Here is a 22,940-nt window from a genome sequence, read left to right as displayed (position 1 = left end):
TTTAAATAAATATAATTATGGGTTGAAATTATTACTTTAATCAGCCCAAATCTCTACATGATTACGTTTATTATTATTGGAAGAGAGGATTCGTGGCCTGGGACTTCATTGGGCCTAAAGTGGGATTGAAGCCCAAATTAATGGTCCATTTTGAGCTGTTCGTATATTTCTATTTACATTTGAATTAAGGCCGAGTCCAGAATCGGTTTGGAGCTGTGACTGAGGAACGAAAATGGCCTCCGATTCAAAAAACCCTTGGAATTGCCCGCCATACGTGATCTAGTCCAGCTCCAAGCAACTGTTGCTTCAGTAGCGGCGTGTTGGAGGAGGTTTTGCTGTTTGCAGTTGCTAATTGTTACCAATTTTCGTGTTGTTGGGTTGCTGTGTGTGTGGAGGTATGTTTGGGGAAGTCGCGGCATCGCGGAGTCAGGTATTGTCTTGTTTGCTTTTCGTTTATGAAGTAAATTGTTTTGACTTTTCATTTTCTGGTCGAGGTTCGGGGTTTTCAGTTGGTTTACTGTTGTTGGAATATACTGTTTTAAGTTGTCTGATAATAGAGCTCATGGAATGATTTTAGAAGGCGTTGATGCGCTTGGCGTCAATTGATCCAATCGAGCTATGCAATGAGGCTAAAGTGGAGCTATGTAGGGCTACTAGGGATTTGAGAAGCTGTGGGCGCCGTGTGGAGAGAGTCATTGTTTCCTGTGGCCATGCTGCTTTATGTGAGGAATGTAGTCAGAGATGTGATGCTTGCCCCATATGTAGAGTTGCCTTTCCGAAGGGAGGAGGCGATCACTTCCCTCTCAGACTTTACTACGACTGTATTGAGGCAGGTCTTCTCTCTAGGAAGTGTGATGATAGATTGCAACAAACGGAAGATGGTGATAATCATCTAGTGGCTGATGTGCGAAGGCTGTATTTTCTATTTGATGCTGCCCTGGAGCATAACCTAGTTTCTTTGATCTGTCATTGTATCCTATCCTTGCATTATTGTATTCATTTTTTATTGAACAAATGAATTGCATTGCCCAAGATTTCTTTAACAGCAGCTTGCAGATGTTACTGATGTATGCATGGATGAAAGTGCGGCTTCAAGTGACCCAGTTATTGCTTTCTTGCTCGATGAGAAGGTTGTGCAAGAGTGGTGCTGGAGGACATTCAGAAGTATTTTGACAGAGCTTAAATCAATATGTATCCTGAAGTTTTGTACAGGCAAATTTTGTTAGTATTGTATTGGACATTGCATCAGTGATTCTATGCACCTTGACATGCTTATTAGATAATCTTTCTGTACAAGAGATGAAAGAAAAGTTAAGTTTGCTTCTGAAAATCTCTTCAAAGTTAGCAGGCATTTCCAATGTCCTTGAAGTGTTGGAGTCTTCTTTCAGAGGCACTACATCACCTATGCTTCATGATCTGAGCCATCTTCAAGAGAGTACATTGAGAACAAAACAGGTCATAACCTTTGAAACTCTTTACCCTTTTACGCTTCTCCAGCATGCTCCTTTAGTGGTATGGTTGTTTGAGGAGACACACAACATTGATGCAATGAGGTTTGAAGAAACCTTTGTTTGACTATGTTCTGTACTGCAATTTAATTCCCATCTGATTAAATGCTATAAATAATTTTGAAGAGTATCTGATAGGGCATTAATTCTTAACTTTGTGTGTGTTTGTTTGATCATTGAACCAAATAGTCCCACCTGAATGGGTTCTTGACTCAAGGTCTGTATTTTACAGCACTTGGAGATTATGAGTTGGTGCATCAGACATCAATTTTTGGAGAATGTGATTTCTAGGTATTCTGATCATTCCTCATGGAATTCATCTGTTCGTGAGAGAAAAAAGGCAGCAATTAAGCGAGCATGGCCTGATCCAGTGAATCGTAAACTGGACTCCAGTGAACAGAACATGAGTAGCCTGTTTATTGAAGATGCACTATCTAATCTTGATTCAGAGCAAGGTTATAGTGATCATGACGCAGGGGAATTAGTAATTGCATCATTACAGGCAGCTGGTGATCAGTCAATTTCTCGCTCTAAGTTGCATGGAATGGCAGGGTGTTACCCCTTTGAAAATCTCCGTGTTGCTGCTGACTTGCTCTTTCTACAAGGAAATCCGGATATGGTGGTTGCCAAGCAAGCTATTGTATCCTATCTGATAATCTGGATGCAATGGGTTTAAATTTTGGCTTGATATAGTATTTTCTGGTTCTCAAATTATTGATGTTTTGTTATTGTTACAATTTCTTAACCTTCACAGTTCTTGTATTTCCTTTATGATCGGCACTGGACATTGCCTACTGAGGACTGGAGGCGCATTGTTGATGACTTTGCGGTTACTTTCAGTATAACTCGGCACTCTTTACTGGAATCTTTAGTATTTTATCTTTTAGATGACCACACTGATGAAGCATTGAAGGTAGTATATTATTTCCATGATTTGTTAAGCTAAGTTATAGTACAATAATTTTAACCATTCAAATATGGCAGGGTTGCTATGACACTAATTTACCATTTTGTGCATGATGCTGGCATCAAAGTACGGGCAATTATGTCTTTGTTTGCCTTGAATTACTTGAGATGTTAAAATAACAGGTTTCATAGCGCCGAGCTAGAGTGACATAGCACAATGCTCCTGTAATGCTTTTTGAACTTTGTTTTCAATTTAACCCAACAAAAGGCAAAAGGACTTTTGTAAGGTTTTGAAGGACTGTAACAGTAATCTGGATGCGAAGTTAGCCATCATTCTTTTCCTGATGAGCAGTTTGAGGGTTCTAATAATAGTGTTAAAGAATGACACACTGCAAATTTATTTAATTTTGTGTCTTCGCCTATGTAGTTCTCAATACTCTGCATCTATTATTGATTGTGCTGATTGTTTTTCATAACCTGCTTTCCTAGGAAGCAATTCATCTTCTTCCTGAAATATCTGGTCCCAATCTTCATCCTAAGGTTGCTCAGGCACTATTAGAGAGAGAGAATCCTGATTCAGCTCTTATGGCTTTGAGGTGGTCTGGACGAGATGGGGGAACAACATTAGTATCAATTAGGGAAGCTGTCACCGCTGTTAGGGTGCGGCTGGAGTGTGGACTTCTTACTGAAGCATTTATTTATCAGAGAATGATTTGCGCAAGAGTGAAGGAGAATAAACAAACGAATGCTTCTGCTGAATTGACGGAACAATGCAATTGGCAAGTCTGGCTGGAGGTTTTGGTAACTGAAATATGCCTACTTTGTATTCGAAGGAACTTGACAGATCGAATGATTGAATTACCCTGGAATTCTGATGAGGAGAAGCATATTCATAAATGTTTATTTGATTTTTCAATGGATGAACCTTTATCAACAGTTGGAAGTCTTCTGGCGGTTTACTACCTTCAGGTACGTTGGTGTTGAATATAATATTATGCCAGTGATGGGATGAAAAAATATCACAATAAAAAAGTAGTGTTGCATCTTCAGTATTCATTTATATAACTTGTACGGATTGACAGTTATATCTGAACTCAATGAATAACTGTTCTGCTGAAACTTGTACTGCCAATTCTTTATTATTGCAGCGTTACAGGTATGTTGAAGCATATCAAGTTGATTGCCAGCTCCAGTCTGTGGAGGAAGACTACATTGCAAACGGCCAGAGTGATGAAATCTCCCATAAAATTAGATCAATGAGCCATTGGAGGAAAAAATTAGTTGTAAGTTAAACTTTCAAGTTCCCTTATTTTAATATAATATGATATACGTATTTGTCAATAAATTTTGGAATATGGAGATCAGAGATGCCGACTATATCTTGAGAAACTGAGTTATTGTATACGGCTCCCAATACTGCTTGTGCTTATAACTGAATTTTTATTTGAATTTGTTTGCTATTTAGAATGTTGGGATTCTGTATACTGCAGTTTACACCATGGCTAATTTTTAACAGTATTTGCCACTGTTTCTTGAAGATACCAAAATTGATCCTGTCTATTTGGAACTGGGGAAAATTGACATCTCTATGCAGAATTGTTATATTGTGTTTAAGAGAAATGTGTTCGATTCATGATTTCTTAAGTAGTTGCAATACATGTATGATACAGAAAATGAATAGTAACAAAATATCTTGCTCATACTGCCCTCTGAATATGTTTTGAAATGTGAATAACTCAATATTCTTATTATTAGTTGTCAGCACAATAAAAGACAGCTGAATATACACACACATATATATCTATCTATCTATATATATCTATAGATGTTGCATCCCTGAAGGAAATGCTTCAACAGTTTTTCATTAATGCAATGTCGTGTTGGATGCTTTGTTTGTTTTTTCTAAACTTTGCTACTATTTTTTTGTCAGTGCAGCAAAAGATTTATTTAACCGACTTCTATGTTGTTGCATTGTTTTAGTTATTCTTCATATTGTTCTGTTGTGATTTATTGGGGCGGATGGTTTCATGGGGGATTATTAGTCAGTTCAACTTTTGGAGTCTATCATTTTGTGTAGATTCTCAATGCTTTGGTCTCTATCTCCATTACAGGGTCGTAGTGTGGATTTATTGCCCGATATTCTCCAGCAGCAACTGAAGTCCGGAAACCTGCAAGAAAAAGGTGACGACAATAACCAAAGTACACCTCCAAAATCGGATCCTCGGAGAGTACATGAGCCAATCTTGGGAAATTTGCTGTTTAAAGGTGCACAAATGCAATGGGAGGAAAATGGCTTGGCCCATTCCCTTCCTTGACCATAACTTAATGCTATTTTTACTTTCACATAGTTAAAATATGTCTGTTGCTTTTGTAGCCATTTTGACCTTATTTTTAGGTAAATGTAAGAAGGTCTTTGTTTGGGTATATTTGGAATAGCTCCCATTGTCTTCCTTGGTTGGTGGATCATATAATCTTCGTACTCAACCCCTGTTTGATGTATGAATTTGAAAGATTCTTCTATGATTATTCTTCATTATGTAATTTGCAATATTGTTTGATTATAACATATTTGGGACAAGTAAATTTCTTTAGAATTTGATACTCATTTTATTTTATTTTGATTGGTTGTTATATATGTATTATTTTTTCCAAATAATATTCTTAGGGTGTGTTTGTATGGGGTTTGGATTTTGGATTGAGATTTGAATAGTAAAAAATTTAAATTTCAATATTTGTATGACGTGAATTTGAATTTGAATTTGAATTTACATTTATAATAAAAATATACTCCTTCTGTCCTCTTGTTTATCATTTTTTTCTTTTCAAAACAATAAGTCTCATTTTCATAAATAATCATATCACCTTAAAATTATTCTATCCTATTTTTTCATTATTGCTATTTTTTACGTTAATATACTCGCAATGGCAAAAAAAGTATAAAAAAGTATAATGAAAAGTAATACTCCAGTGTTTATTATTTTTGTTCGTTCTAAAATAATAGTCTCATTTCATAAATACTCGTATCACCGTAAAATTATTTTTTTTATTATTATTACACAAATGCGTTATTTTTTTATACTAATACACTTTCTACTAGTGTCAAACTCAAATAAAATTGTAATTTTGGGAGTAGTCTTTTATTGGTTTTGAATTACATGCTGATTTATTAAATTAATTCAGCCATTGTCCTAAGTTAATTCAGTCACGATGTTGTGTTCGTCATAGAATCCAATCGGTTTTTTATTTATTTATTTATCTTCACATAATTTAACCTATTAATGTTAATAATGATTAAATATCAAAATATTAAACTCAATAAAGGAGGCGGATTACGTGTAAATATATGTTTATGTATATAAATGGGTAAGGGATAAGCGGCGGTTATTCGTTCGGTTCAAAATATCCGAGTCGGAGTCTGACAGACAGGAGCTCAGTTTCAGATGTCGGTGGCTCTGCAGATTCAGATTCCCCCCGTGTGGTCTCCTTCATCGCCCTCATGTTCTTATTCTTCCAGTTATCAATGTCGAGCTTCTCCTTTGCGAGTCAATTGCTGCTCGCGGTCGGTCGTGGTGCAGGAAGCTCTTCCGTCTCAAACTAAGTCGCCGTCGCCGTCGCCGCCTCCGAATGTGCCGCCTGCAGCTGGACCTGATGAGGATGGGCGTGATGGTGCGACGGCAGAAGGTTTTGGTAGTCGTTCTGGTATAAAGGTACCGAGGCAAAGACACATATCGGTTTCTAAGTCCGAGCTATTGGATGCCATTGTCTCCGGCTTGTTCCCCTCGCAAGAGGAGGCTCGACAATTTCTCTCTCTATCCCAGTAATTGTGCTTTTTCTTTGTAAAATGCATCAGTCTTCTTTCTGGTTCCGTCGTTGTTCTGGAATTAATCTTAGTTAACGAAATAGATATGTTTACCTAGCTCAAGATGCATCGGATTCACCGTGTACTCTGTTAAGAGTTATATCTTCGGAGGTTAAGCTTTTTTCATATTCTTGTGCTGTTGCAGATGCTTGGATTTGATTCTTCACGCTGAACACAAAACCATTCTGGAGGAAATGCGAGCGGACTTTGATGTTGCTCTTTCTGGAAGGAGTAGCACCTTCAGCCTTGATGATTTCCAATCCATTAGAAGAAAAATTGTGGTCAATCAGGATTCTGGTTCTTGCAAGAATAATAGCAATGAAAAGGAACAAGAATATAAGTCTGAGGCATCGACATCGTCTGATTTTACTCTTGATTTTGTTCAATTTCTGGACTTCTCTTTCGACGTTGCCAAGAAAAATCTTATCAAGAGTTCTAGGTATATGTGCTTCATCTTTTAATGTGCAAACTGTAACCATGATCAAATATGGTATATGATAAGTGCACAACTCTTTTTGCATATTGTGAGGTTGACTCGATTTATTTTTTTTCCCTGTGGATTTTGGTACTTTCTGCTGGCAATATTTTCCCTTTCATATAACTCTGAGATGGCTCAATTGCAAGAGTCACCACCCTTTTCTGGACAGAAGTGTGTATTTTCTGCTCCCGTATCATTTTTATGCTTCTTGAAATCTGACTTTGCATTTAATCTTTATGTAGAGTCCCCATCCCAAGCCGTTTTCAACGCACTTTCATGAAGCTGCTTTCTAATGCTGAGTTTGAAGAGTTGTCTACTAGAGATTTGATATTGGCCTCTGCACTGAATACAGACTATCTCCTTACAGTGCCTATTTATGTTGACTGGAAAAAAGCATCTGAGTCCAGTACTATTATATTCAGGTAAACGAATATGAACTGCGAGTGAGCACTACAATTTCCAAGTGGTGAATTCTAACTGAAGAGCATGATCTCTTCATGTTGCATGTGTCTCGATTACATCTCAAGTGACTTATTGAAGTTTCTTAGACTTTGTTCTCAACATCTTTATTCACTTTAGGATTTGATCAATTCCGTAGGTGAGAAATAACACTATGATGACTCAATTATGTTTCCAAGTTGTTGATAGTATCTGTAGTCCTTAGCGAGTATGATATTTGGGGCTCTGTGATGTATGAAATTGTTTTGTTGTACCAATCTGAAGTCATTGCCTAAATCATGTCTTTTGGACATGATTTGTTAGGTTAGGCCAACTTTGAAAATTTCTTACCAAACCATTTAGAGGTACCTTGATTGTTTTCAATTGTGTGTGTGTGTGTAATAGGACTGGAGAAATAAGAAGTGGTATCTAAAGAATATTATCTACTTGTATATGTTTAGAAAAGACAAGTTTTTAATCTCTATTTATGTACTGATAGTTTCCAATCCTACTTTGATTCGTATACTGCATACGCCATCGCTTTTGTGCAGCAATATTGAGACTGGACTTAATTTATCCACAAATACAATGATGTTGGTTTTTACTTCATTTACCATGGTTTCTTTTAGTTCTCCTAGCAAGAAGCTCTTGTAGATTTATTTTTTTTTGTTTATTTTCTTTTCTCACCATACTCATTTTTTATGGACCTTGGTTATTGAATCTTGTCAGGTCAGTCATTCTTCCCATATGATTATTCTCTTATATACAGGAGGGGATATGCCATGGAGAGACAAGAGGGTTTGTTAATTGGTGAGAAACTGGATTACTTACAATCAAAGTTGCTGCAGAGTGTTTTTTTCCCGCTTATTGGTAAACCTTTGGGAAAAATTTGTGTCTGGTTGAATGAGGTAATTAGAAAAAGTTGTGTTTGGGCTTTTCTTTTGTCATACCAGTCCAATATGTCAAATTACATAAAAGAAACATATCTGAGTACTTCACTTTTCCCAGGGAAGAGTGCTAGTATAGATCTATGGAGTTATTAAAAATACAGGACGGCTAATTACATACATTAGACTAACATTTATCGAATGTACATGCCAACCGTAATAACATTTATACTTTGCACAAAAAACATGACTATGTACTCCACATGCTTTGTATTATAACAGGTTTTCACGACCACAATGTCTCACCATGCTATGGTTTAAAGTTCTTTGTTGTCTTCTTTTTCTGTCTGAAAAGCAAGAAATGCTTTATACTCTTAATTTATTTTTCAAACATAATTACAATGGCAACGTGATCTATGTTTTTTCCCCCTTTTTTAAAACAGGTTTTCAATAGCATTGTTCAGAAACAGGACCCTGAACTTATGGAAAATAAATTTATGATTTGGCTTAAGGAGTTGTCCCTTTATCTTAAACCTCAAACCTATGATGAACAAATAGCAGGCAACCTTAAAGGATTGGACACGCTGTCAAGTGACTTTCCAATTTGGGTTGCAGCACAGAAAGCAGTAACTCGTTATGAAGGAATTTTAAAAGTAGTTGGGCCTCGTGAGAAGCTATTCAGGAAGTTTCTTGCATGGATTGGCCTAGTGCCCTCAACTCCTAAGCAATCAATTGACTTGGATATGGATAATTATGAGTCTGAAGCCAAATTAAGGTTTGACACTAATTGACTATAATCCTATTAAACTTCTGGCATATGAATTCTTATGCATTTCATATTGGAATTGAGGTGTTTATTAAACTAGGTATAGAGGTTGGTTTCCCTTTATTACATGTTTAAGACTCTTGCAGTATTGATGTTGAGTCACCTCATCAAAGAGCAATTCTCTGAAGAAGTTACTGTCAGTGCCATTTGATATCTTATGATAAACAAACATTGAATAGTTGATTTATCAATTTTTTGTCCACTATGCAAGTGTTCTTTCCTGGAATGGATTATAATCCTGTTCCTTGTCATCTACTGGCTCAGGAAAATGTCCTGATCTTCCCTTTGATTCATTAAAAAGTAAAGGTTTGTAGAATTCTGTTTAAAATTGTTAAATGACCATTTCACCTAAAAACTTAAGCTTGTAGGGACAGTATTATATGATCTTCCAACAAAAATAAGTGAAAGTAATTTTTTTAAATTTATTTATACAGCTCAAGTTTCTTATCAAGGATATCACTTAGTGATATATGGAAGCCTGCATCTCCTAAATATTGTGGAAATGACGTTAGGAAGATGTTAAGAACTGCCATTTCTATTCTCTTCTCACAATCCATTCTTCAGGTATGTTTTTTGATCATTTTTATTTTATTTTAGTTTATGTTTTTCATGCTTTTATGTGGTACATTTTCACAGAGTCTAGTTTTACAAACAACAATCTAGACATTTCTATAAGGCATGATTGAATTAAGCTTGATGTATTTAAGTCCATTTGAAAGAGTTTATATTTGAACGTCCTGTATGCTTTTTAAAAATTTATAACCGGTGATATTAGGGTTATAAACATCTTCCTAATGTTTGGGTGGTTTGATCCTTCTTTACTTACCTTTTTTTACTAACAATAAACCTTCATCAATTTTGTTTTTACTCATCTACTTCAGTTCAAATGGTACATCAACATACTAATGATATTTTCGAATAAACTAATTGTAATGACTAATTTGTGTAAATATGGATTTAAATATTTTTAATCAAGTATATATGTTGAGCTTGAGAAAACATGAAATTCATATAATATAGCTATATTACGGGTAACTTGGAATTAATAAATATTAAAATAAATGTTCTACTACAGTGAGCGCTCTCTTACATAAGTTTTTGTTTAATAAGTTGAGAGGAATCTACTTTTTGTTTTTGGAAGCTTATAAGGTTTTCTATTTGATTTTGACAAACACATTTCATGGGCTTCTAAGATGTGAAAGAGCTTCCTCAGTAGCAACTTGACATTAGAGAACTGCTGAAGTTAGTGGATCTTGTTGAAAAGATAGAAGTGACATCACCTTGGTGAATCTTCCAAACATCACCTTAGTAGCAATTGAGATTAATTGCAATGATGGAGCACTGGTACTTCTTATGGCTTTAAACACTTGGGTGGAAATGACAGCATACAAGAATTTTTTGTTATGTTGAAACCTACTTTAAAAGGGGAAAGCTTTAGGTGGAATGGAACATGAGAATGATGAGTTCAATAGTTTCAGTTAATCAATTTTTATTCTCACTATGAATTTAAAAGATATGGAAATTAAATTATCAATTGAGTTGAAATAATGATGTTATTGATGCAGGAACCCGCATTCCAAGAGTTAATCTTGTTATACACTGAAGAAAATGGAGAAAGGGAGACTACAAATCAAACTGAGGTGCCTTCATTGCAAATGAAAATTTATGAGAAAATTCCTATTCCTGATTTGCCGGTAGGTTTCATCAGCGAAAGTCTTCTGCTCTGCAAATCATGTGCGAGTGAATGATGTTTTCTTTGTTTTTTGTAGGTTGTCTTTCCTCACAAGAAGCTGTCTTTCCGCATACTTGACACGGTATGCTAACAGTGTTCTGCATGCAAATATAAACTCATGGCGGAAGAATTACATTTCAATCAATTTTAGCATCATCACGAGGATCTTTCTAACTGTAACTGCATGTTAACTTCATTTTCCCCTTTAAATTGTCCCTGAAGAAGATATGTTTGGATTGGATGAGAAGTTTGATGATGCATGCTCTACTCAATCATGTTTTACAAATTTCTTTGAAACACGTCTATCAGTGGACCAGTGCTTGATTTTATAAATTTGGAAGGTAAAAATGCTACACAAGAATCATAAAGAATATATGAGGTTTTAACCTTGAAAGCACCTCCCACGTTAGAGTTGTCTGTGAGAGGAAGAGCTAGTAGTTGTCTATACTTCCACATGGGTTGAGTCAAAAAGTAAATTTCTAATTAGAACCTGGAGTTGATATTGGATATGCCTGCTATTTTTTTCTTTTCTTGTTTTCTTCTGAATGTGTATTGATTGTCAAGAAGCATTTGGAGGAAGTTTGAAACTATTTGAAAGAACTGAACACATTTTATATTGCCTGCCTTCTGAGAATGGAAACTCTATGTACGAAAAAACTGTAATGGGCATGGGTATATTCGTCAGATCAACTGAGGGTTCTGCAAGTCCATGGATTCTAATTCTAGCACTTCTTACAGGTCCAAGAGATGATAATGTCCATTTCGTGCTTTCCACTTATTTATTAGTTATCATTCATGATGCACAAGCAATTACACCGATCATTCCTATCTGTGGTCATTTCGTATTATGGTGCACTCTTACTGACAGTATGTTATCTTTAGGTACGCCTGGATGCTGCATCAATATTGGGACTCTTGGCTTATTTCTTCAGTTATAAATTTGAAGATATTTTATCATCCCCGTATGTGCTGCTATGTTAATATCCGCTTGATTCATAAGCTCTGCTTCGTGACATATGTAGAGGCTTAAGTCATAACTGCTGCTCCATTAGTAACTTTATGCACTTGCATAAAATTATTGAGAATAAACTAAACTAGTTGCAACAAATTAAGAGATCTGAATTTCTTCTGGCTTGTATTCTTTGTGCAGGTCTGCAATAATCTTAGATTTTATTGCCGCTACTGCCCTTGTGATTTATGTGTTTCGAGTAGTTTTGGGCTACAAACTAACAAGGGATAGATACCAGGTGACCGATCTACATTCCTAAAATATCCTTTGTTTTAGCAGATGAATACATTTTCTCTAAACAAACTCACCTGTCTACAAACATGTCAGCTTCTGGTGAACAGGACACTATATGAGAAAACAGTAGCAAGTGGGTTTGGTTCCATTCATTTTCTCCTCGATGCTTCTGAACAGCAGCTGGTGCGAAATGACTGGACCTTCTATTAAATCTCTGTATTTCGATATCAATTGCTCCCCAATTCAAGATGTGGTGCAGTAAGTGATTCTTGACCATCGATCATTGCTTTGCGCAGTACAAAGAAGCTATTTTGGCATATGCAATGCTACTTAAAGCTGAGAATAGCCAGGTTAGCTTTCAGCTCATTGTGCTCTACATTTCTGGTAATTTGTTATGTGGCCTATTTGATCTGAAATGTAAATGATCGAATCCATATATTCGATTTTGCCATTAATTGATCGAATTGAAGCTCCAGTAGAAATGGATAGAATCAACTGTGACTTGTAAAAAACCAAGAATTGCTCGGTAGCTTCTCAAAAGTATTAGTCCTTCCCACCACTAGATGACTATTTTCTTCTTACACCGATCAAGAATTCATTTCATACATCGGCAGGAGGGGACATGCGCAAGAAGTGTTGGAGAGAAGTGCGAGCAGTTTCTCGACAATGTCTTCCAAGAAAAGGTGGCGCCACAGTTAACAACAACTGCCATTTGCTGCTAATTCATTTGATTATTGTAATTTGTAAGTATGGTACTAATTGTGCAATGGCGCAGATGGAGATGCCGATAGAGAAGGCAATGAAGACACTGAAGAGGCTGGGGCTTGCTGTGGACAAGGTGGCCGTTGGCGGACACATTGTGGTGCAGGCTGTGCCCTTTTCTGAAGCTCTTACTCTTCTCCAAAACCTTTGGAACACTCTCATTTAGGAGTACTTGCTTAGCTTATTGGGTGCTTGTATTGTGCCCCCATTTTGTCAATCAAGTATGTTCCTTCACCTCCATTTTAACAATATAAGTATTAAATAGTATTCCAAAATAAATGATACCTTTAAATAATGAAGAAGAAGATGAAGTTAATTCTAGTAGAAGATGTTCAGGTGTCGTCGTGACTATGAAATTATGGTTCAAATCCCATCTTTGGATCCACGGCTAGTAGTGATTACGGATTTCATATTATAATTTTTTTTTAAAAAAAAGTTGATTATAGGACTTGCAACAAATATGATAACACAAACAGATACATACAATATAATACAAATACATTATGACAATGGTCTTAATTAGCACCTTAACAATTTGAAGATTAAAGTTTTCCTATTTTTAAGATTTGTTGCATTTTTAGAAATCTTACATACGTAAATAATCACTGGTGAGTAGAAATGAACTGTATCGGGTTCGAGTTTGGGTTTTAGACCGGACTCGGGTCGGGCCGGGTATTCAAGCCGAGGCCTCCTGCGAATAAAACTGGTAGATTTTCGAATTCTGGTGTGTGAAGGTAATCCGGTAATGGATTCCACCGTAAAGTGGAAGAAGAGGCCTACATTTCAGCGTAGTCACAAGGCGCCGATTCTCCTCTCTGTCTTCGTCATTATTGCTCTCTTTGTTTCCTCCAAAACCTTGATTTCCCCAGCTCTTCGCAATTCCCGATTCTTCATCAAGGCGGGATGCGGTGGCAGCGTCGGAGCTTCGGGAGAAAGGTTCCTCTGGTACGCGCCGCACAGCGGGTTTAGCAACCAGCTGTCCGAGTTCAAGAACGCCATTCTGATGGCGGCGATTTTGAAGCGGACGTTGATTGTTCCTCCTATTCTGGATCACCACGCCGTCGCCTTGGGCAGCTGCCCCAAATTTAGGGTTTTGGATCCGAATGAATTGAGATTCAAAGTCTGGAATCACAGTGTCGAGCTCATTCGTGATCGCAGGCAGGTTTCATTTTTTATAGATAATTTTATTTTCCCCCAAATAGTTCATGATTGGTTTACAACTACATACGCAAAATCATTTTACTTTACAATACTGCAAGGTGGTGTGATCATGTCTAAATCTTCATATCCATTACTTGATTGAGCTTCTTGAACGCAGGAACCCTTAATTGTAGTACTTTTTGCTTATTTATACATGCAAGCTGTGATCATGTATATTAACTTAGGTTTTAAACATCAGTTCTCTTGCAAACCACAAATTAAGAACATAAGCACAAATGTATTCATCCTTGTAAAACAATGTTATATGTTGGTATTATGTCTGTGTTTTTGCTCGAAATATGCATCTTCTTCCCATTTATGGAGTCATATCTACTTCCACTTCAGGTTTGATTAGATATTAAATACAAACACCTAAGAACATATGATCTCTTTATCTGAATTGTTCGTATGTACATTTTCTGCTGAAAGAGCTTTAATAAGATGCATTTAGAATATAATCCTCAATGGTCGCCGAAGAGAAATGGATTGAATCATGGGAAATAACATTTTCTTTCACTTCAGTTTCTGCTAAAATACAACAGAGCATCATGTTCACATAATTGAGACGTTTCAATTTTTGAATGGTTACAGATATATTTCGATGGCTGATGTAATTGATCTCTCATCTCTAGTGTCTGGATCAACCGTCAGATTCATAGATTTCAGGGCTTTCGTATCAATGTGGTGTGGGGTGAATCTCAACTTGGTTTGCAGTGCAAAATCAGATATGTATTCCTCTTTTCTCGAGAAGATGAACAAATGCGGATTATTCCTATCTGGCTATGACGGCAACATGGACAATTGCTTGTATGCTTCGCAAGAAGATTGCCGAACCACAATATGGACATTCCAAGCAGATGATGATGGAATTCTTGATTCATTTCAAGCTGACGAAGAACTGAAGAAGAAACGGAAAGTTTCATTCTTGAGGAAAAGGTACGATGTCTACAAGGCTCTTGGTCCCGGCTCAGCAGCTGAACCGGCCACAGTTTTGGCATTTGGTAGCCTCTTTACTGCACCGTACAAGGGATCTCAATCTCACATCGATATTCAAGCAGCTCCAAGAGATCGAAGGATCCAATCCCTGATTCAAAAAATGGAGTTTCTTCATTTTGTGCCGGAAATTTTAAATGCTGGTAGGAAATTTGCTCTCAACACGATTAAGGCTCCCTTTCTTTGCGCACAACTGAGGTTACTCGATGGCCAATTCAAGAACCATTGGAAAGGAACTTTCCATGCCTTACAGCAAAATCTGGATTCGTTGAAACAAAAGGGCTCTCTCCCGATTCATGTGTTTGTGATGACTGATCTTCCTCGGCATAACTGGACCGGAACCTTTTTGGGGAATCTGCAAAAAGATTCGAATGTCTTCAAGCTTTTCGTTCTGGGAGAAGAAGATGAGCTGGTTTCTGAAACTGCCAAGAAAGTTTTAAATGCGGGCTATGGTATGAAGCTTCAATCTGATCCAAGCTACTTTGACAGAACAGATCAGCATTGCAGTGCACTATCATTTCCCGAAATGCTCCTCTACATCGAAGAAACTATATGCAGCTGCGCTCCTCTGGGTTTTGTCGGCACAACAGGATCGACCATTGCTGTAACCGTCGAATTGATGAGGACACACGGTGTATGTTCGTGACGAAGAAAAACCAAATTTTCTGTCACGATTAGCTGGAGATGGAGATACTACAGCAGAATCGTCACTCAAACCATGGTTACGATGGCTGGTGGAAACGAACTTTCGAGTTCGAGGTTTTCTGGCTGTGTGTATCCGACCAGAACACAGAATCAAGAGCAGATATATGGTGCTGATAAGGTCTATCTTTCCTTCAAAACTTGATAGAGAGGTTTGAGTGCGAAATCTAATTCCAATTCCAGGTCAGTTCTGTGTTATGGTAATTGCAAGAAGAGAATTTGATATTGAAATATTTGTTTCAGAATTACACGTGAATTTCCAGAGTCAATCCAGCTGTTTATTCTCTACGGCAAACATTTTGCACGTTGAAGATGTGTTCAAATGTGAGTCTTTATTTTGAAATTAATATATATATATTTATTTAATATGATGGAAACAAATATTGAATTTGATATATTGTATAAAAAATTAATTAATTATTATTTAAATAATATTTGAAATATTAAATAGAGCAAAAATTATCATAATTATCAATTTTGTTTTGGTCAATTGAAATTTGTTTTTGAAATTTTGGTCTCACTCACAGTCATGATGGTTGACTAGGACACAGTGACACTTGATAAAATTGAACACCGAATATACAATAAATTTTGTTTTATTAAATAATTATTTGATATGATATATTTTTGTCCCATACCTATGTATTCGATTGTTTTTGCACTGAATTTTAGAAATATTAGTATTGTTCTAAATGGTAAAGATATTTATAATATTAAATAGATAGTGCAATTACTTAAAAAAAAATAAAAAAAAAAATAATAATATAATAATAATGTACTGTAGATCACATATTATGACCAAAAGTTTCTATAGGAAACGAAAAGTTGGTTGCAACTACCTCGCATTTAATTTGTACTTCTCGTCTGAAGATAAATTACTTTAGAGTGTTTTTGTTTGGGGATTGGATTGGATTTATACTGTTTATTTAATTTTTTTTCTTAAAAATATCAAATCAAACACCTATTTTTTATTTTTTTTATATTATATTAAAAATTAATTTTACATTCAAAACATCACATCAATACTTATTTATATCACATCATACAACTATTCAAATTCAAAATTTTTACTATTCAAATCCCAACTTAAAATTCAAAACCCCAACAAACACACCCAATAAATCATTGTTCACGTGACTGACTATGGTCAGTGCTCACGATAATTGTACTACGCTATCATTTTAATTGGTCAAAATTTCTTTAATATATATATATATATATATTTTAATACTACAATATTTTATTTGCAGCTAAAATTTTATAGTTAATAAAAATAATTATAATTTAAAATTAAAATGACTAAATAATTTTATTAAAATATTTTTTTTTAAAATAATTATAAATTTTAAAATACGATTAAAGTGTATAATTATATTTTTAAAAAAAAATAAATTATATTGGACAGAAATAAAAATATAAAACAAATTAAATTGAATGGAAGAAATAGTAGTTATATAAATATTATATATTATTATATTATATTATATTTCTATAAAATACTTTCTTATGTAAAATTATGCATATTCAAATATACCCAAATTTTTAAAAAATTAGGTGAAAAAAAAAATATTTTTTTATGATAAAAAATAAATACTAATTTACCTAATCGGTGTGCCTGCAAAAATTAAATAAAAAATCTATTCATTGACTATATATTTTTTTAATTTTAAAATAAATTTTATTACTTTTACAAAAATGTTTGTATAGTAATATTAAAATATTTTAATTTTTTATACAAATTATAAATATTTGTTTTCGCTAAATACCTTTAAACGGAGCAATTGAAATAGGAAAAACACACGATCAAACACGCTGTACTAAATCCAAACTAAATTTTATCATATTTTTACTATTTAAATGATGTACTTTTCAAAAAAATATCTCTTTTTTATATTAAAAAATATTATATCAAATGTTATTTTTATATTAAATTTAAACTATTTTTTTTTTTTCCAACTTTATAAAAAAAACACACCCTAACAAAGTAATTGGGACTACGGGTACCGACCTACCCTTAGTAGATGGCATAAAAATAACACACATACATCTATGGCCTATCCGACACTCACACTACGATCTCGATAAGCTCAAAAACAGACGCGACTCTGCTCCCAACCCTTAATCCAGGGGGGGATTCGACATTTCCTCGCGCTCGCGGCATTCGTCTCTCTCTACCTATATAAATATATATAGGCGTATGCGATAGCGGACAATCGGGAACAATTCGACGTGAATTTCGGTGTGAGCGGTGGGTTATTCGTAGCTTCGTTGTTTTCGGTTTAATCCGGTTAAGTGAAATGGCGGGAGTCGACTACCTTGCTGATGAGCGGAAGACGGCGGAGTTCGATGTGGAGGCCATGAAAGTTGTCTGGGACGGTTCGCGGCACATCTTCGAAGTGTCTGATCGTATATCGAAGCTCGTTGCCAGCGATCCTGTAATTTTCCTTCGATTATTAATTTATTGAATGTTGGATCTGTTTAAATCCGAATGGAGCAGTTCGATTTTCTCCCTTTTTATTTTTGTGAAAAAAATGATCTTTCGTATAATCCTGAGGGTTTCGTATATGCTGCGGTGAATCAGATGCTAAATCTATGAGTAGTGAGGATGAGACCAGATATCGCAAATACTGAATTTCACCAGAATATTGAGGAACTCTTAAGTCAGGATCTTAATTGTATATGAAAAGGAAATATTAAGTAGATATCGTGGTTGAATTTGAATCTTTTATGATACTTTATGGGCGTTCAGTTTTAAAACAATTAATCATTTAAAAGTTAGGATCAATCTTGCTACGGATGAGCCATTGAAAATTGAATATTAACTCAAATTTGCAGAAGTTAAAGTTTTGCAGTAGCTTTGCAATGATAAAACAGATTTATCCTGTATAGATAAGGGGTGAGCTATTATTTTGTACTTGTCTATTGTAGGTATTCAGGAAGGACAACAGGGCTATGCTTCCAAGAAAGGAGTTGTTCAAGAACACTCTTAGGAAGGCAGCACACGCATGGAAAAGGATTAATGAGCTGCAGCTCTCCCGTGAGTTTTTTCGTCAAATGCATTAGTTATTTTAGCTGATTTTGTGGAACTGTTTCTCATTCAATCAGTTTGATTCTCATGGCTGCAGAAGAAGAGGCACTGAAATTTAGGTTTTTTGTGGATGAACCTGCTTATACTGACCTACATTGGGTAGCTTTTCACCTTTATATATATATATATATGTATATATATATTAATTTAGTTGGTTCAAGTTGTTCTAATGAGCTGATTTATTCAAAAAGTTATGCTTCTCTTTTAAATCTCTTGGAAAATGAGATTGATTAGTCTTATCTTTCTATTTAGGGAATGTTTGTGCCAGCCATAAAAGGGCAGGGTACTGATGAACAGCAGGAAAAGTGGCTGCCATTGGCCTATAAGATGAAGATAATTGGCTGTTATGCACAAACTGAGCTTGGTCATGGCTCTAATGTGCAAGGTCTTGAAACTACCGCGACGTTTGATCCTAAAACAGATGAATTCATTCTTCATAGTCCTACTCTGACTTCAAGCAAAGTAAGTCATAAGGATCTGTCTCCCTAGTTTCTGCAGGGGCAAAATAGTAGACATTATTACTTTTTGTCCGGATACTTATGATTGCATCTTGTGTTACATTTTCTAATTTACAGTTTACCCTTTTGTGTTCTGTGTATTTTGTCTGTATAGTGGTGGCCTGGTGGTCTGGGTAAAGTGTCTACACATGCTGTTGTGTATGCTCGTCTCATTACAGATGGTGAAGACCATGGTGTTCATGGTATGTACTAGTTAGATTTCTTGTGGTTGACATAATTGACAAAGAATAATACTCCCTCCATCCGGAGAATTTGTGCCCATTCCTTTGTATATTTACAAAGAAATGAGACTAAATTCCCTGGATGGAGGGAGTAGTACTTTAGATGATGATGAGTAAAAGTGTTTGCCTTTCAGGATTTATTGTCCAATTACGAAGTTTGGAGGACCATAAACCACTTCCTGGATTAACCATTGGTGATATTGGAACGAAATTTGGAAATGGTGGATACAACACTATGGACAATGGAGTGTTGAGGTTTAATAATGTTCGTATTCCAAGAGATCAGATGCTGATGAGGTATGTTCTTATCCATATATGCATCTACAATTTAATTTTTCCAAACTAATCCAGAAGCATTTTTTGCACTTTCTATTAAAATATTAGTTGTATCCGCATTACCTATGGAGTGGTAATGTTGCTGAGTGAATGAATCGGGAAATGTTCTTCTTTGTAGAAATAATATCAAATGTTAACATTCCAGACAGTCATTTATTTAATATCTAGGACTTAGAATATGATACATTTGTCACATGTTAATCTATTCTTTTTCATGACTTTTATTGTCACAGTTTGTCCGATGTGTAGATATCTATTATATTGATAAAATTTCTCTGGAATATCTCAGGGTTTCACAAGTGACAAGGGAAGGTAAATATAAGCAATCAGATGTGCCACGGCAGTTGCTTTATGGGACTATGGTATTTGTGCGGCAAACAATTGTTAGAGATGCTTCCCAAGCTTTATCAAGGGCTGTTTGTATTGCTACCAGGTATAGTGCTGTACGTAGGCAATTTGGATCACAGAATGGTGGACCTGAAACTCAGGTACTTGGCTATTCGATTCACAGCAATGCATGCTTGCCACTTTCCTGTTTTCTCTATTAGATATTCTTATCATATTAATCTAAGCGTCTTTAACTCTGCTAGTGAGTGCAAAGTGAATCAACTGGTGTTGTTCAAATTTCCATGTACTCTATTATGAAAATATACCCTTGAGAGCTTAATTGGTCAGATGCTGTAATGATCATTTTAAGCAATAGTTTTGTTCCTGTGTGTTTGAAATGCTTGTTCATGAAATCACATAATGTGTAAATGAAGCAGCTAATACTTCCAATTATCTTCCTCACCATTACCATACAACAGTTACTGATTAACATCTTATGTGTTTTTCTGTATTTTAAATTATAGGTCCTTGACTACAGAACACAACAAAGCAGACTCTTTCCTTTGCTGGCTTCTGCGTATGCCTTCAGATTTGTTAGTCAATGGCTGAGTTGGCTTTACACAGATGTGACAGAACGATCCAAAGTTAATGACTTTTCAACATTACCCGAAGCTCATGCGTGCACTGCTGGATTGAAGTCTCTGACTACTTCTGTTACTGCTGTATGTTATCAGTTGAAATACACTCATGATATATGTTTTACGTGCATTCTGCGTGCTCATACTTACATTATTACTCTGTTTTCTTCATTTGGCCCCCATCCTTTACTGGTACGGGCAATGTCTATAATGTTCACTATATAAACTATAGCAAGGTTTAAATATCTGGGAACAATTCACAATTATGCGGCATTTGCTTTTAGCAAAAATGTATTAGTGAATTCCTGGTTTTAGAAACTTTATCTGCTTTTTAATTGTTTCCTAGGATGGAATTGAAGAATGCCGAAAACTATGTGGCGGCCATGGTTATCTCTGCAGCAGCGGGCTTCCTGAATTGTTTGCTGCTTTTGTTCCAGCTTGTACGTATGAAGGAGACAATGTTGTCCTACTTCTTCAGGTACCATTCTATAGACATGTTTTAGTTCCAAGCACCAGGACATGTTATTAACTACTACATAGTATGCCCGAAAGCTTTTAGTTAGAAAATGTTGTTGGAATATACTGTTCATGCATGTCTCCAATATATTTTGAATAATTACTTCATATCCATGACATATTATCAATTATAAGAGCAATTTACTCACCATATGAAATTTATTCTATAGGTAGCTAGGTTTCTCGTGAAGACGGTCTCCCAGCTTGGAATGAAAAAACAGCTAGTTGGCACAGTTGCTTATATGGGAAAAATGGAACAGTTAATGCAATGTCGATGTAATGTCCAAAAAGGTGAGCTATTGTTCCTCTCTGGAAAGTATTACCTGTTTTCGAAGTACATTGTGAACTGCAAACTGCTTCAACCCAAAGTTGAACTTTTATTAAATCAATAATAGCAGTAATAATACCTTCCTGGTTATAGTACATGAGCCATATCCTTTCTTTAATGAACACATTGTTTACATGGGTCGATTTGTTTGGTGACTCCTGTTTGTACATCTGCAGCTGAGGACTGGTTAAAGCCTAGTCAAGTAATAGAAGCATTTGAGGCAAGAGCTGCTAGAATGTCTGTTGCCTGTGCTAAAAATCTTACCAAGTTTGCTAGCCCCGAAGAAGGTATACTCTGGCTTGTGTAATACCTATTTAATGTGATATTTTAAATACAAAATATACGCTGGATGAAGGAATACAATCCCATTTTCCTGCAGGCTTTGCAGAGCTATCGGCCGATTTAGTCGACGCTGCAGTTGCTCACTGCCAACTGATTATTGTCTCCAAGTAAGTAATACTTCTCTTACAAACTGAATTGTGATCATGAAGCAACTGTGAGCTTTCTAACAGAGGAGAACACTTTTGTTCTTTTCTCAGGTTTCTCGAGAAACTCCAAGAAGACATTCCCGGGAAAGGCGTGAAGCAGCAACTAGAGACACTTTGCAGCATATATAGTCTCTCCCTTGTACACAAGCATCAAGGCGATTTCCTCGCCACCAGCTATCTCACCCCGAAACAGGCCTCGCTCGCTAACAACCAGCTCCGAGCACTGTTGGCCAAGGTGTGTCTGTCGACTCTTACAATTGTCGTACTCTCTGAGATCGAATTTACTAATGAACGATTGCATGCTGTTTGTTCCAGCTTCGCCCCAATGCCATTGCCCTCGTCGACGCTTTCAACTACACGGACCACTTCCTCGGCTCCATTCTCGGCCGCTACGACGGCAATGTTTACCCCAAACTGTACGACGCTGCGTGGGAGGACCCTCTGAATGAAACTGTGGTGCCCGACGGCTACCATGAATATGTACGCCCTGTGCTCAAGCAACAGCTCCATACTGCAAGATTGTAGTTGAAGAGGATCCGTTACATTTGGAAGAAATTAATAAAAGATAATGCTGGGACAAGACAGGAGCCCTGCGACTATTTATTAGTGTATTACTGAGGAATGAATAATGGTAAGCTGAAGGGTACTGTACAATAAATAGGGAACGCCTGGATATGAACTTGTCGGGTCAGGGTCACGGCCGACCCGGACCCGGACCCGGACCCGACTCTGATTGAAAACCGTGGATTCTTAGTTTGTCTGAAGATACGTGTCGAGGTCTGATCCACCCTCGGGATACGTGCCTTTGTTTTATCTATTGACGATAGATCAATGTTCAACGGTGTATTTATTAATTAATTTTTGCGTTAGGTGTTTTTTACGTTGATTATCATCGTGTTACGAACTTACGATTTTACCCTTGGAGAGGGATATGTACGATGGGCGA

The 22,940-nt window shown here is 36.1% G+C and overlaps 4 protein-coding genes across 7 annotated transcripts; all 4 read left to right on the top strand.

Annotated features, from left to right (window-relative positions):
- The first annotated feature begins 195 nt into the window (after positions 1–195).
- Positions 196–4,940, top strand: LOC127240644 (E3 ubiquitin-protein ligase HOS1). 2 transcript variants are annotated; one of them, XM_051259440.1, is made up of 9 exons: positions 196–430; positions 581–971; positions 1,057–1,191; positions 1,280–1,455; positions 1,741–2,148; positions 2,263–2,421; positions 2,904–3,383; positions 3,563–3,697; positions 4,526–4,940. In XM_051259440.1, exons 1-9 carry the CDS (start codon positions 398–400, stop codon positions 4,727–4,729), a joined length of 2,121 nt encoding a protein of 706 aa, XP_051115397.1. In that variant the 5' UTR covers positions 196–397; the 3' UTR covers positions 4,730–4,940. The 2 variants fall into 2 exon arrangements, with proteins under 2 accessions (XP_051115397.1, XP_051115396.1); XM_051259439.1 differs by having other exon boundaries at positions 578–971.
- An 854-nt stretch (positions 4,941–5,794) lies between these two features.
- On the top strand, positions 5,795–12,960 carry LOC127240252 (uncharacterized). 3 transcript variants are annotated; one of them, XM_051258812.1, is made up of 14 exons: positions 5,795–6,231; positions 6,419–6,712; positions 6,994–7,173; positions 7,959–7,999; positions 8,638–8,851; positions 9,337–9,466; positions 10,468–10,596; positions 10,672–10,716; positions 11,517–11,596; positions 11,785–11,881; positions 11,971–12,060; positions 12,174–12,227; positions 12,492–12,560; positions 12,653–12,960. In XM_051258812.1, the coding sequence occupies exons 1-14, from the start codon at positions 5,855–5,857 to the stop codon at positions 12,803–12,805; spliced, it is 1,953 nt and encodes a 650-aa protein (XP_051114769.1). In that variant the 5' UTR covers positions 5,795–5,854; the 3' UTR covers positions 12,806–12,960. The 3 variants fall into 3 exon arrangements, with proteins under 3 accessions (XP_051114769.1, XP_051114768.1, XP_051114771.1); XM_051258811.1 differs by having other exon boundaries at positions 7,959–8,097; positions 8,520–8,851; XM_051258814.1 differs by having other exon boundaries at positions 5,980–6,121; positions 7,959–8,097; positions 8,520–8,851.
- Positions 12,961–13,302: 342 nt separating this feature from the next.
- On the top strand, positions 13,303–15,918 carry LOC127240253 (O-fucosyltransferase 30). The gene is made up of 2 exons (XM_051258815.1): positions 13,303–13,797; positions 14,431–15,918. The coding sequence occupies exons 1-2, from the start codon at positions 13,385–13,387 to the stop codon at positions 15,476–15,478; spliced, it is 1,461 nt and encodes a 486-aa protein (XP_051114772.1). The 5' UTR covers positions 13,303–13,384; the 3' UTR covers positions 15,479–15,918.
- A 1,656-nt stretch (positions 15,919–17,574) lies between these two features.
- On the top strand, positions 17,575–22,863 carry LOC127240590 (peroxisomal acyl-coenzyme A oxidase 1-like). Its single transcript, XM_051259335.1, has 14 exons — positions 17,575–17,969; positions 18,463–18,571; positions 18,660–18,721; positions 18,875–19,084; positions 19,235–19,322; positions 19,496–19,658; positions 19,987–20,185; positions 20,549–20,746; positions 21,009–21,140; positions 21,349–21,469; positions 21,683–21,793; positions 21,886–21,955; positions 22,046–22,229; positions 22,310–22,863. The coding sequence occupies exons 1-14, from the start codon at positions 17,832–17,834 to the stop codon at positions 22,517–22,519; spliced, it is 1,995 nt and encodes a 664-aa protein (XP_051115292.1). The 5' UTR covers positions 17,575–17,831; the 3' UTR covers positions 22,520–22,863.
- Positions 22,864–22,940: the final 77 nt, after the last annotated feature.

Source organism: Andrographis paniculata, unplaced genomic scaffold (genome assembly GCF_009805555.1).
Source record: "Andrographis paniculata isolate CXL003 unplaced genomic scaffold, ASM980555v1 Contig79END, whole genome shotgun sequence".
Taxonomy (NCBI): domain Eukaryota; kingdom Viridiplantae; phylum Streptophyta; class Magnoliopsida; order Lamiales; family Acanthaceae; genus Andrographis; species Andrographis paniculata.
Note: the sequence above shows the minus strand (reverse complement) of the source record. Positions and strands in the feature narration are given on the sequence as shown.

Bases quoted from the DNA above. Each gene is read 5' to 3' on its own strand.
- LOC127240644 (XM_051259439.1), top strand. From the start codon at position 398: ATGTTTGGGGAAGTCGCGGCATCGCGGAGTCAG. The intron at 2,422-2,903 runs GTAGTATATTAT...CTGCTTTCCTAG, and splicing joins ACACTGATGAAGCATTGAAG to GAAGCAATTCATCTTCTTCC. The intron at 3,698-4,525 runs GTAAGTTAAACT...TCTCCATTACAG, and splicing joins ATTGGAGGAAAAAATTAGTT to GGTCGTAGTGTGGATTTATT.
- LOC127240252 (XM_051258811.1), top strand. From the start codon at position 5,855: ATGTCGGTGGCTCTGCAGATTCAGATTCCCCCCGTGTGGTCTCCTTCA. The intron at 6,232-6,418 runs GTAATTGTGCTT...GTGCTGTTGCAG, and splicing joins CAATTTCTCTCTCTATCCCA to ATGCTTGGATTTGATTCTTC. The intron at 11,882-11,970 runs GTGACCGATCTA...CAAACATGTCAG, and splicing joins TAACAAGGGATAGATACCAG to CTTCTGGTGAACAGGACACT.
- LOC127240253 (XM_051258815.1), top strand. From the start codon at position 13,385: ATGGATTCCACCGTAAAGTGGAAGAAGAGGCCTACATTTCAGCGTAGT. The intron at 13,798-14,430 runs GCAGGTTTCATT...GAATGGTTACAG, and splicing joins GAGCTCATTCGTGATCGCAG to ATATATTTCGATGGCTGATG.
- LOC127240590 (XM_051259335.1), top strand. From the start codon at position 17,832: ATGGCGGGAGTCGACTACCTTGCTGATGAGCGGAAGACGGCGGAGTTC. The intron at 18,572-18,659 runs GTGAGTTTTTTC...TCATGGCTGCAG, and splicing joins TAATGAGCTGCAGCTCTCCC to AAGAAGAGGCACTGAAATTT. The intron at 21,141-21,348 runs GTACCATTCTAT...TTTATTCTATAG, and splicing joins ATGTTGTCCTACTTCTTCAG to GTAGCTAGGTTTCTCGTGAA.